A 14,383-nucleotide genomic window follows, 5' to 3' on the forward strand; every position below is an offset into this window, starting at 1 on the left:
TCAACTCTGATCACTAATAAGCCAGTCAAAAAAGAAAAAGAAGAGAGTAGTCCAATGTGGATCCTAAACAGCTGATTAAAAAAAAGACTAGATGCAGAACTATGTTTCAGTGCCACATGCGCCTGCCTCAGGAATCAAGCAAATTATTTCAGCCACAGATGACAATTGCAAATGTAAGGGCTAGAGAGTCTAATAATGCAACAGCTAAATCGCACTTCCGCTCGCTTGTTCTGGTTCTACTAATAAGCCAGTGTCATTCCAATATTCTCTAACGGAATTCTTGGGACAAAAGGACCCAGACTGTTCAGGGGTCTCAGCATATAAACTAGCTAGATTCTTCTTAGATAATCTTCATGAACATCAGTTTCATCTAATTATACATCACTGTTGGATCTAACGCCTTCAAAATCTTTTGCTCAAAAGCTTCACTCATTATTTCCTTTTGATTTTGGCTATGATTAATCAAAAGGAAATCATCAGATTTTTTTTTTCAGGTACACAAAAGTGAGTACCTGAATATTGTCTACAACAAAAAAGCAGAAATTCCTGACTTTTTATTGCTGATCTTGATAAAATTGAGGCATGGCTTGCTAACATTTAATCCATCAAAAATCAAACTTACCTTAAAGAAACACTAATTATGAGTCAAGAAACTCTCACACACTATACCTCCCAAATTGCAAAAAAAATGATCTACAAAACTGTTCACTCTGCAGACTTCCCTTACCCAGGAACCAAATGGTGGAACTCCTTATCACCCAAAATAATATAAAGGAATATACTAGATTCCGCAAAATCCTCAAATCGTTCCTATTCAAACCCTCACAAAGAACAACCATATCTCAAACAACTAATTACCACCTAAATTGGTTATTATTCTATTTACCATTAACTTTCTCTTTGCTTCATGTACAATTTCTCATTCATAATATATTTTCTAAATGTTAAACTTCCATAGTTTATTTATTAGGATTTATTTACCGCCTTTTTGAAGGAATTCACTCAAGGCAGTGTACAGTAACATAGTAACATAGTAGATGACGGCAGAAAAAGACCTGCACGGTCCATCTAGTCTGCCCACGATAAACTCATGTGTATACCTTACCTTGATTTGTACCTGTCTTTTTCAGGGCACAGACCATATAAGTCTGTGCAGCAGTATTTCCCGCCTCCCAACCACCAGTCCCGCCTCCCATCACCGGCTCCGGCATAGACCCCGTATAAGTCTGCCCTCCCCCATCCTAGCCTCTCAACCACCAACCCCTCTTCCCCCCGCCACCCAATTTCAGCTAAGCTTCTGTGGATCCATTCCTTCTGCACAGGATTCCTTTATGCCTGTCCCACGCATGCTTGAATTCCGTTACCGTTTTCATCTCCACCACCTCCCGCGGGAGGGCATTCCAAGCGTTCACCACCCTCTCCATGAAGAAATACTTCCTGACATCTTTCCTGAGTTATCCCAGTATGTTTATGATATTGTATTGTAAAATTGGATTCTCACAACAAATTACTTTCTTATGCATTATTCTTTGTTATATATCCTATACTGTTTATAGTAAGCCACATTGAGCTCAAACTTGTTTGGAATAATGTGGGATATAAATGTCACAAATAACTAAATAAATTTGGATTACCAGAATTTTATCAATTCGATGTCTCCTACTCTGTCCGGGCAGCCATTAGCTGTCTGTTCCTCTTTAAAAAATTAGGCCTTACACTTGATTTTTGATGTCTTTTGATCAATATTTTGTCTCAATATCTAGGGAGTGCTTTGGGGCATTGCTCCTTATGAGAGCAATAAAACCCAATCTAGACACTCCAACTTTACATAAGCTAATATTGACTATGCCAATTCTTTACTCATTAGCCTCCCGATTTATAGTATTAAGAGACTACGATTCAAAATTGTAGCCATTAGAATAACAGCAGGTGCTAAATGATTTGATAGGGTTTCTCCTCTTCTACATGAAGCTCATTGGCTTCCATGTGAATGTCAGAGGAAATTGAAACTTTTGGTTTTTATTTGTCTAATCTTAACTCCTTACTGTGCTACTTGTAACCAGAGATCTTCAAACCAAAACCGTTATACCATCTCTCTTTCTCAAGCAAAATTAGACTCAACCTGTAACTCTTGCTTTTTTATTTTTTTAAAGCACCTGCAATGTGAATTCCATTCCAAACCCTGCTTGATTAGAAACAGATTTGACATCATTTAAGGTCCGAAGACTTATTGGGGTCAATATTCAGCCGACGGCATTCAGCGTTTTGCTGACGCCACTGGCATTATTCCCAGATATTCTATACCGGACCCTGTCTGGGCTTTGGTATTGCACATCCGGTTTTGCGGAGCCAGCTAACATGTAGCCAAGTGTGATATTCAGATCTTAACTGGCTGTGTGTTATTGCATAAAGATAAAACAACTTTTTATGCAGTCCCATTTATGCAGGTTAACCTATTGGCACTGACCAGCCAAGTGCCAAGACCGCCTCCGAAATAGCTGCCAACCTGTTATTTTCAGTGGCACTAACTGGTTAACCCCCGAACAGGCGATTTAAGCATCCAGGAGCAATTTCTGGCTAGTTAAATCTCTTGAGTATAAACCTGATTGTTTTTCCCTACCTTTCTCTGGTACCCAGTCATCTTAGATACAAATGATTTATTGCAACTCCAATATCTGTGATTTTTGTTTTGTTAAACTTTATTTTTTAATTTGTTCTTCTGTGTTTTTTTGTAACTGGGCTGCTTGTAAACCATACTGATTTTACTAGAATGAAAGTATACCAAAAATTGTAATTACATAAATAAAATAAAAATGGGTCCCCAGGCCACAAAGCCACAGCTAGAGGAGGGGGGGGGGGGGGGGGGGGGAGCAGGACTCAATTTCTGAGCAACCGCTTGGAACACAGTTCTGCCACTTCTTTTCAGCCTCCAGAACAACAGGAATGCTCTGCTCCAGCACCTTCCTTCCCAGAGAGCCTACAGGGAACAATGCTCCCCAATTCAGCCCGTTTTCTGTTGCACCTGGCCCACCCATTTCTTCCGACTCCACAGTTCCACTTTTAAATCTACAAACTATGCCAAAGGAAAAAGTCTTTGGTAGACGGGCCCCGAATATGCAATATCCAAAGTTTTAAAGTTACTACAAGAACACAACAGCTCAGAACATTTATTTATTTGTTGCATTTGTATCCCACATTTTCCCACCTTTTTGCAGGCTCAATGTGGCTTACATTATGCCGTAATGGCAATCGCCATTTCCGGAACAGGAAATACAAAGTGATATTGCATTAAAGTTCATAAATGATAGAGTAAATTACAGAGTAAGTTAGATAATCAGTTCATTGCCAGCGTGAGAAATAAGGTGGTAATGCGTTAACTAACGTTCATTAGTGACAGAGTGACTAAGCAGTCAGGTATAGAGAGTTCGGATTTGTCTGGTTCTGGTAAAGTTTCGTGGTCTGGTATTTAGGTATTTAAAACTTTATTACTTAAAAAGGTATAAAAAGAGATGATACACACACACATACCACACCAACATATTTACACATTATATCTTCCGGGTACTGCTCTGGCACCACATATGCAGAGCACAGATTCTAGTGAAAGCAGCACTACACAGTGATGGAAGAGAAGTAGCAATGTCCAGGTTCAGTAGTGGGGACATATTTATAAAATAAAAACAGAGTTGTGGCACTGACCACTGGCAGCCTTAAAGAGGAAGAAATGGACAAGCTGACATCACAGAACACAAAATGAAGATGCTTCTGCTGCCGGACATGTTCCAAAATGAGTCACTGTACCAGTCCTCTTGTTGGATAGATTTGGAACAAGAACCATGTGCCATCAACCCCTGGGCCTGAAAACTCCCTACAGGAGCATATTAAAAATCTACATGAGACTGAACAAAGAGGGTTTTAGTTTTTTTTTTAAGGCTTAATCCAGAAGCAGCAAACTACAAGTCTTGTGCAAGTTAGTTACATGTGGCAGTGGCTGGGCACAAAACAGATTACTGCAGTTAACGGGAACCGAATAACAGACAGCAACCAACAGTATCTCCAGAAAACAGTCTTTGCCTGGTCACTGTAAGGAATCGACCTTGTAGGCCACCATGCTGTTCACTTTGTGAATTGTGGTAGTGAAGGAGCGGAGACGGACTTCCTCAGAGTTGGAGATAATCTGAGGTCCTGACTCCTCCCATTTGTCTGGGATTTCCAAATCTTTATCCGTGTAGATCAGCAGGTCAAATGCACCTAAAGAAGAGTGTTAAATTACATGAGACATCTTGTTAATCTGACATCACAAATTAAAACCCTCTTTAGGATCTCAAACTAGAGAGCCATTCAGAACAGGACTTTCCTACAGACTCGTCTCGCTGCAGACCATTATTGTGGTCTCCAGTTAGCCTCCCTAATTTCTGATAACATTTGCACATCCTGGCCAGGTGGATAGCAGTATACTCCCATCACTATTCTTTTCCCTTTTACACATAGAATTTCTATCAATAAGGATTCCAAGGTTTTGTGTTCCGCAGAACTTTAGTCTGTTTGATTCAAGGTGTTCTGTCCTCTGACACTTTCCTTGGTTGTGATGTGGCTTTGGGTTGAGTGTGACACTTTGTCAAGCTCACTGCAGAGTCACATCAGCAATGCAGTATGGTGGGTGTAGTTATAGGGCAATGTGATTCCACTTGCCTGTCTGTTTAGAACTGTTAAATGATCGGTTAAGCTGCTGCCAGTTGGTAAGCTCTGTTCCCATTGGTGGGTCCCCCCCCCCCCCCCCTGCTTACTGGGTCAGAGTGTCCCCTGTTTTATTCCCTCTAGTCACGAGGTAGTTGCCCTCTTGTAAGACAGTTTAGAATGCTTTCTTGTGTTACCCTTGGTTAGTGCACTTAGGCCCAGATGCACTAAACGTTTTTCATCGTTAAATGAGCCCTTAAGGAAGAATTTCCGATCCTTTCCATGCACTAAAGCCTATTTTTCGACGGTAGTAGCAGCTAACGAAAACGGAATGTAGATGAGCAATTAGTGTGAAAACCCCATTGAAACGACATGCACTAACCTTTTCCGATTGCCTTTACGCAGGAAAAAGGCAGGAAAACTAACGAGAGGTCTGGACCTCTCGTTAGGACAGCTCTGTGCCAGGAAAAAGTGTTAAGTGAAAAAATAAACAAACTTTGAGCCAATCCCAGCGCATTAGCAGAGCTAAAAGCGCTGTGATTGGTCCAAAGGACCTCAGAAAACACATAAAAAAATAAAAATAAAAAAAGGATCGGGAGGGGGCAAGGGCGCTCATCAGGAGCGTCCTGTACGGACGGCCTTGCCCCCCCCCGCTGCTCCCCGCTGCTCCCCCCACCCCGAAAAAGCAAACTTCTAGAAGCCCCTGCCCCCCTCCCTTCCTCACTACTCTGTCACCTCAGCTCCGCCTCCCGACATCCTCCGTCCGCGCCCCGCCCCCTTTTGGGGTCGTCGCCGCCATTCCCCTCCTCCATCGGGCCCCCCTTCCTCTTACCGGGCCCGTGCAGCGCCTCTCTCCTCTGTCCGAAGGCGCTGCACGGGCAAGAAGAACGCTGAATCAGCTGATGCCTGCCTTCGCGATGGCGCGTCTTTCTCCTGCTGCGCCCGCCCCTGTCTGACGTCAGTAACCTACGTAGGTTACTGACGTCAGACAGGGGCGGGCCCAGCAGGAGAAAGACGCTCTATCGAAGCTAGGCGAAGGCAGGCATCAGCTGATTCAGCGTTCTTCTTGCCCGTGCAGCGCCTTCGGACAGAGGAGAGAGGCGCTGCACGGGCCCGGTAAGAGGAAGGGGGGCCCGATGGAGGAGGGGAATGGCGGCGACGACCCCAAAAGGGGGCGGGGCACGGACGGAGGATGTCGGGAGGCGGAGCTTAGGTGAGAGTAGTGAGGAAGGGAGGGGGCAGGGGCTTCTAGAAGTTTGCTTTTTCGGGGTGGGGGGAGCGGCGGAAAGTGGGGGGCAGCGGGGGGGGGGCAAGGCCGTCCGTACAGGACGCTCCTGATGAGCGCCCTTGCCCCCTCCCGCTCCTTTTTTATTTTTATTTTGATTTGGGAGCCATGTGCTTGCGATTTGACTGTGTTTTGAACGTTTCTGGCATGCGCAGAGCAGCCAGCATAACGCTTGGCTGCTTTGCGCATGCTTTACGAGCCGATTACCGACGGGGATTGGTGCATCGTTCTTTCCAATACCGCACCAAACTTTTTGGGGCTGTGTTTTTGGAGCATGCTTCGTTATTTTAAATTCGGTAAAGGTTTTAACGTTTCTGATTTTTTTACGTTTGCTTGATGCATCTACCCCCAAGTTTTTACCTTGTATGTTGCTGAAAAAGGGCATTGTACAGCATTCTGCCAGCTCTGAGCTGCTGCTAATCTCATTATCACGGAGACTCTGTGCCAGTAGGGCAGAAACTCTGATCTGCAGTTAACTGTGAGTAAACATTGTTATTCAATAAAGGACATTTCAGAGAGTTAGAGTCTCCAGGTGTGAACTGGTGTGCCAAGGTTGTACGGCGGGATATAGGACTTATAGCAGCAAGTCTTCGAGGCCTGCATACAAGGCCCTCTAACGTATAATGCGGGCCCCTCCACCAATTTGATCCATCCGATCATTGCGAAATAACCAATGGGACAATGTCATAGCAGAGTACAAATTATCTTCCTTTCACCAGATCTCAGATGCCTATTATATCTATCTTTTGATTTAGTGCAAATATAAACAAAATATAGGTTAGCAAAATATGTACAAGCCCTTATCTATAAACAATCAAAAGTAAAGACTAAATATTGTAAACCAATAAAAACAGAACTTTAATCAAAAAAGAAAAACCTACAAACTTTATCAAGGCTACATAAGGCTCCTACTGAGCTAAATATTTTATTATTAGGATTTAGTTACTGCCTTTTTGAGTCTATTGCTCATGTCTGTTCTTACCTGTACAAGGCGGTGTACATTTAAGAACAAACATGAGCAATAGACAATTACAGCAGTAAAAACATTCAAACACCACCACAAAGTATGGCATACTACTTGAATACTCAAAAATCAAAAATATATAGGCTGGCGAGCAAAAATCATCAGACACCTATCAAAAATTAATTTGCTCTAACTTTGGCATTAACCCAGACCATAATATATATCATAGATATTAAACAAAAAGAAACCTCAACAGCCTACAGAGATGGTCTCCCCCAGTTTTAGCTGCTCCTGTCATCGGTTTCAATAATCCTCCGAAACCAACTGCAAAAGAAAAACAACTCCCTAATGGAGGAAGGGGGGAAAAAAAAAAAAAAAAAAAAAAAGAATAATCAAAGGTAAAATTATGTATAATCATACCTGATAATTTTCTTTCCATTAATCATAGCTGATCAATCCATAGACTGGTGGGTTGTGTCCATCTACCAGCAGGTGGAGATAGAGAGCAAACTTTTGCCTCCCTATATGTGGTCATGTGCTGCCGGAAACTCCTCAGTATGTCGATATCAAAGCTCCATCCGCAGGACTCAGCACATAAGAGAATTACACCCACGAAGGGACACTCTGCCCAGCTCACCACCGCCGAAACGGGGGAGGGGAATTAACCCAGCTCATCCCCACACAAGTGGGGGAGGGGAATCCGTCCAGCTCATCCCCGCGGAGCGGGGGAGGGACACCACACCCGCCGATGCGGGGGGATCTGGCTTATCCTGCAACCGCAACCGCGGGAGGAGCTGACTGACCCTAACACCGCCGAAGCGGGAGGGGTACAAAGCTGCCCTACAGCCGCACGAAGCGGGAGGGAGTGCCGGCAGAATTTATGTCTCAATCCAGCCCCGTAAAACGGGGGGGGGAGAGGAATGCAGCAGCTCACTGTAACACAAACTCGTCTCAACTCTTGAAGAATCCAAGTGAAAAAACTTGAACACGAAGTCTTTCTGAAGTAACTGAAGACTAAACTTGAACCTGAAATGCAACCAGAATAAAAACAGTACAGATATCTGGGAGGGGCTATGGATTGATCAGCTATGATTAATGGAAAGAAAATTATCAGGTATGATTATACATAATTTTACCTTCCATATCATCAAGCTGATCAATCCATAGACTGGTGGGATGTACCGAAGCAGTACTCACCCAGGGCGGGACATTGAAATCCCTGACCTCAACACTGAAGCTCCAAACCGGGCCTCCGCCCGTGCAGCCACCGTCAAACGGTAATGCTTGGAGAATGTATGAGCCGAAGCCCAAGTTGCCACCTGCATATCTCTTCCAAGGAGACGGATCCGGCCTCTGCCATCGAGGCCGCCTGAGCTCTTGTGGAGTGAGCCTTCAGCTGGATAGGCGGCACCTTCCCCGCGGCCACATAAGCCGCTGCCATGGCTTCCTTGACCCATCTTGCCACTGTAGGCTTAGCAGCCTGCAGACCCTTACGAGGACCTGCAAACAGGACAAACAGATGATCCGATTTCCGGAAATCATTGGTCACTTCCAAGTATCTGATGATGACTCGTCTCACATCCAGATATTTAAGAGCAGAGTACTCCTCTGGGTAGTCCTCCCTACGAAAGGAAGGGAGACAGAGCTGCTGATTCACATGGAAGCGAGAAACAATCTTGGGCAGGAAGGAAGGCACTGTGCGAATAGTCACTCCTGCCTCAGTGAACTGCAGAAAAGGCTCTCGACAAGAGAGCGCCTGGAGCTCGGAAACTCTGCTGGCTGAAGTGATAGCCACCAAAAAGACTGCTTTCAACGTCAGGTCTTTCAGAGATGCCCTTGCCAAGGGTTCAAAAGGCGGCTTCTGCAATGCTCTTAGCACCAGGTTGAGAATCCACGCAGGCACCACTGAGTGCGGAGGAGGGCGCAGGTGAGTAACTCCCTTGCGAAAGCGCACCACATCTGGCTGCGAAGCCAGGGAAGCACCCTTCAGGCGGCCCCTGAAGCAAGCCAGAGCCGCTATCTGGACTTAAAGGGAACTGAGCGACAGGCCTTTCTCCAGACCTTCTTGCAGGAACGCCAACACTGAAGAATTGGAGCAGTGAAGGGAGAAAGTGAGCCTGCTTCACACCATGCTGCAAAGACACGCCAAACCCTGGCGTAAGCAGTAGAAGTAGAGCCCTTCCTCGCTCTCAGCATAGTGGCGATGACCTTGTCTGAGAAGCCCTTCTTCCTCAGACGCTGCCGCTCAATAGCCAGGCCGTAAGACCAAAGGTGGAGGGATCCTCCATCACCACGGGACCCTGATGTAACAGGCCCTGCTCCACTGGCAGCCGCAGAGGATCACCGACTGAGAGCCTGATCAAGTCCGCATACCAGGGACATCTGGTCCAATCCGGACCACCAGGATTACCCTGCCGGGATGCTTTGCCACCCGGACTAGCACCCTGCCCAACATGGGCCAGGGCGGGAACACATAGAGAAACTCTTGTGTCGGCCACTGTTGGAGAAGAGCATCTACTCCCAGGGATCGAGGGTCCCGTCCTCTGCTGAACAAGCGCGGCACTTGGCAATTGGCCGATGACGCCATCAGATATAGGCTCGGCTGGCCCCAGCGCTTCGTGATGTCCAAGAACGCCTGAGCAGATAGCTGCCGCTCTCCGGGCTCCTGCTCCAGGTTCGCTTCCGCCCACTGGCATAGATTCATAGCCTCCTTGGCTAGAGGGGCGCTCTTGGTACCTCCCTGGCGGTTGATATAGGCCACAGCCGTGGCATTGTCCGACAGGACCCGTACAGGCTTCAACACCAGTACCGGGATGAACTCCAATAACACCAACCGAATGGCTCTGAGTTCCAGGAAGTTGATAGACCACTTGCCTCTGCAGGAGACCAGAGCCCCTGCACTGTCCTTCCCAAGCATTGGGCTCCCCAGCCCATCAAAGAGGCGTCTGTCGTGACGACAATCCACTCCGGGGTCACCAGAGGCATTGCTGCAGACAACTTGTCTGTCTGCGTCCACCAGCTCAGCGCCTTGCGCACTGCTGGGTCCAAGGGAAGGCGCACAGCAGAATCCTCCGACATCGGAGTCCAGCGCAGCAGCAGAGATAGCTGTAGTGGTCTCATATGAGCCCTGGCCCAGGGCACTACTTCCATCGTGGCCGTCATAGAGCCCAACAGCTGCACGTAGTCCGAAGCCCGAATAGGAGAGGCTACTAGGAACTAGTCCACCTGAGCCTGAAGCTTGACAATCCGATTGTCTGGCAGGAACACTCTGCCCACTTGGGTGTCGAATCGAACTCCCAGATACTCCAGGGACTGAGTCGGGTGCAGCTGGCTCTTCTTCCAGTTGATGATCCATCCCAGGGAGCTCAAAAGAGCAACTACCCGGTCCATAGCTTTGCCGCACCCTGCATAAGAGGGGGCTCGGATCAACCAGTCGTCCAGATAAGGATGGACTTGTACTCCTTCCTTTAGCAGGAAGGCCGCTATGACCCCCATTACTTTGGAAAAGGTCCGCGGAGCAGTAGCCAACCAGAAAGGGAGGGCTCTGAACTGGAAGTGTCGTCTCAGGACTGTAAAACGCAGAAAGCGTTGGAGAGGAGGCCAGATGGGAATATGCAGGTACGCTTCCTTGATGTCCAAGGAAGCCCAGAACTCTCCTGCCTTCACTGCCGCTATAACAGAGCGGAGAGTCTCCATGCGAAAGTGCCTCACTTTCAAGGCCCGATTGACCCCTTTGAGGTCGAGGATAGGCCGGACAGAACCTCCTTTCTTTGGTACCACAAAGTAAATGGAGTAACGTCCCTTGCCAATCTGATTTTTTGGCACCGGAACGACCGCACCCAGGCGGATCAGGTTGTCCAAGGTCTGCTGCACTGCCACAGCTTTGACCGGAGACTTGCAGGGAGAGAGTACAAACCCGTCTCTTAAGGGTCGGCAGAACTCTAGCTTGTAGCCGTCTCTGATGCCTTCCAGCACCCAAGCGTGTGAAGTTACTGTGGTCCGCTCACCCAGAAACGAGGACAGCCGTCCTCCAATCTGCACTGGGGCGTGGACCAAGGCCCCGTCACTGGGCGCGAGACCCTGGGGGAGGACCGGAGGGAGCACCTCCGGGACGGCGGTCTCTGCGAAAGGAATGCTGCTTGGGGGAGAAATTCCTCTTGAAGGAAGAGGGGGCAGAGGAGCCCGACCTGCCCGGGCGGTACCGACGGGCTTCCTGAAACCGTCCTCTGGAGGTACCGGGACGAGTACTAGCCCGAGCCCTGACCTCTGGTAACTTCTTGCCCTTAGACGTGCCGAGATCGGTCACGATTTTGTCCAGCTCGACCCCAAAGAGCAGCTTGCCTTTAAAAGGCAATCAAGCCAGGCGGGATTTAGAGGCGTGGTCAGCAGACCAATGTTTCAGCCAAAGCCACCGCCGCGCAGAGACTGTCTGAGCCATGCCTTTAGCTGAGGCTCTCAAGACATCATACAGCAAGTCTGCCAAATAGGCTAGGCCCGATTCCAGGGCCGGCCAATCAGCCCTCAAGGAATGATCCGAGGGGGAAGCCCGCTGCACCATAGTCAGGCACGCCCTGGCCACATAGGAACCGCAAACCGAGGCCTGCAAACTTAAAGCAGTTGCCTCACAGGACGACCTTAAGGCCGCCTCCAATCTTCTGTCTTGGGCGTCCATTAGGGCCGTGCCACCTTCCACCGGCAAAGCCGTTTTCTTAGTCACCGCAGTGATTAAAGAATCCACAGTAGGCCACAGATAGGCCTCACGTTCACTTTCAGGTAAAGGATAGAGGCGGGACATAGCCCTAGCCACTTTGAGGCTCGCTTCCGGGACATCCCATTGAGCCGAAATTAAGGTGTGCATGGCATCATGCACGTGGAAGGTTCTAGGCGGGCGCTTCGTCCCCAGCATAATGGCAGAGCCAACAGGGGCTGAGGGAGAGACGTCCTCCGGAGAGGAAATCATCAAAATGCCCATGGCCTGCACTAACAGGTTGGGCAAATCCTCTGGGCTAAAAAGCCGCGCTGCAGAGGGGTCATCCGCTCCATCCGAGCGGGGATCCGTCTCCTCCAAGGAATCCGCAAAGGACCGTTGGGAGACCTCAGACACACTGCCCTCATCTACATCGGAGGAGACAAAGTCCTCCAAGGCCTGGAAATCAACCCGAGGGCGTTTACCTCTGGGAACCTGAACCTCTTTATCAGAAGAGGGAGCAGGGGCAGCGTTTTGCATGAGGAAAGCCTGATGCAGCAGCAAAACAAACTCGGGGGAGAAACCCCCCAGACTGTGCACTTCCGCAGCCTGGGCAACAGCCCTAGACGCACCCTCAACCGGCGCTCGCAAGAGCGGGGGAGAGGCATGCTGCGCATCCAAAATGGCGTCCGGCGCGACACTCCGCGAAGGAGCCGCGCGGGAAGAACGGCACTTAACTGTAGCCGCTTTTGTGCCGTCGCCCAAATTAAGGGCGTTCATGGCATTAATGTCTCCAACCTCAAGGGCGGCCCACGAAGAAGCCGTCCGAGCCGCGTGGCCGGCCAAGATGGCGGAGGCGAGGAGCGGGGGATGGGCGTTTATGGCGGGAAAAACCGCCACGCAGGAGGAAGGACCGGGACATTCATCGGTCACGAAACTGTCACCCAACAAGGGCGACTCAGGCTGTAAGACCCCCGCATCCCCTCTAGAAGCGCTCAAGCGATCCGGGGAGCGACCCTTTGCGCCCTCGCCCTCCGACGCCATATGCCACGAGGAGAAGAATCGGGGAACCCCCTGCCCGCTATAAAAAGGTAAAATTACCTGCTTGCCGCTCCGAGCTGTAACGAACTGGTGTCCCAGTGAGTAGCTGCAATGAACGTTTAAATAAACGTCGAAATAAACGCCTTTAAGGACGTTTAAAATTTTTTTTTTTTTTTTTTTTTTTTTTTTAACGGAGCCAGCGGGAGGGGGGAGAAAAGGAGGGACCTGGCACCACCAGGTTTGCACTTGCTCAAAAGAGCCCTCAACCCCAGGCCTCAACAAAACCTAAGGATTAGGCTTGGAGGCCTAGCCAGAGCTGCTGCTGTGTGTGACCACCACCTGCTGAGATAGAGAACATACTGGGGAGTTTCCGGCAGCACATGACCACATATAGGGAGGCAAAAGTTTGCTCTCTATCTCCACCTGCTGGTAGATGGACACAACCCACCAGTCTATGGATTGATCAGCTTGATGATATGGAAGCCCTGTTTACTTTATGTCATTGAATGGGTGGTCATAATGTCAGCATTTATTTAGCCAGTTGCCATTTTGTTGTCCAATTACATGACTGAAAGATTCCTTTTGTTGGTGGCTTCTTCCTGAAGTAGAGACGAAAACAAGGATTTTGCACTGTGGTACATCTGATGATTTGGAGCTAGTCCTGGTTGGATGTCCTTGAATACTGAAGGTTGTGGTTACCACCTGAGTGGATAAACTAGGTGAAAATAAGTCTGTTCTGTGCACATCCTATATAATAAAAGGCACCTCCAACATTCTGAAGCTGACTGCATGGCTGAGGCATTCCTGCTCTCTTTATCCATCTCTTGAATTGACATCACGTACTTTCGGGTTCGTCACAAGCAGAAGTGACCAACCACACGAGGTTTCTCGGCTTCAGAATGTTGGAGGTGCATTCTATTAAATAGGATTGGTCACTTCCTTGAAGCAGAGCCAGAGCTCAGCGTCCTGTGCAGTAACGCTAAGACACCAGAGAGAGAGGGGGCGGGCGCCTGACACCAGAGATTTGTACCTGTCTTTTTCAGGGCACAGACCGTATAAGTCTGTACAGCACTATCCCCTCCTTCCAACCACCAGCCCCGCCTCCCACCACCGGCTCTGGCACAGACCGTATAAGTCTGCCCAGCACGCAATCTCGGAGTCATCTTCGATTCCTCCCTCTCCTTCTCTGCCCATATCCAACAGACAGCTAAGACCTGTCGCTTCTTCCTCTATAATATTAGCAAAATTCGCCCCTTCCTCTCTGAACAGACCACCCGCACCCTCGTCCACTCACTCGTTACCTCTCGTCTTGACTATTGCAACCTTCTCCTCGCTGGCCTCCCGCTTAGCCACCTATCCCCCCTTCAATCTGTCCAAAATTCCGCCGCACGTCTTATCTACCGCGTGAACCGATACTCTCATATCACCCCCCTCCTCAAGTCGCTTCACTGGCTCCCAATCCACTACCGTATACAGTTCAAGCTTCTTCTATTGACCTTCAAGTGCACTCAATCTGCTGCCCCCCATTACCTCTCTACCCTCCTCTCCCCGTATGTTCCCACCCGTAACCTCCGCTCTCAGGACAAATCACTCCTATCTGTACCCTTCTCCACCACCGCCAACTCCAGACTCCGCCCCTTCTGCCTCGCAGCACCTTATGCCTGGAACAGACTTCCTGAGCCAATACGCCATGCGCCCTCCCTGCCCATCTTCAAGTCCTTACTCAAGG

At 48.6% G+C, this 14,383-nt stretch overlaps 1 protein-coding gene across 1 annotated transcript in view; it reads right to left on the reverse strand.

Moving 5' to 3' along the window:
- Positions 1-3,919: 3,919 nt before the first annotated feature.
- MAD2L1 (mitotic arrest deficient 2 like 1) overlaps positions 3,920-14,383 on the reverse strand; it is a 40,912-nt gene continuing 30,448 nt past the window's right edge. Inside the window, exon 5 of the mRNA XM_030192719.1 lies at positions 3,920-4,251. Within this exon, the coding sequence (XP_030048579.1) occupies positions 4,079-4,251 (173 nt within the window). The 3' untranslated portion in view covers positions 3,920-4,078. The remainder of the gene's footprint in view (positions 4,252-14,383) is intronic.

The sequence above is a fragment of the Microcaecilia unicolor genome, chromosome 2, assembly GCF_901765095.1.
Source record: "Microcaecilia unicolor chromosome 2, aMicUni1.1, whole genome shotgun sequence".
NCBI lineage: Eukaryota > Metazoa > Chordata > Amphibia > Gymnophiona > Siphonopidae > Microcaecilia > Microcaecilia unicolor.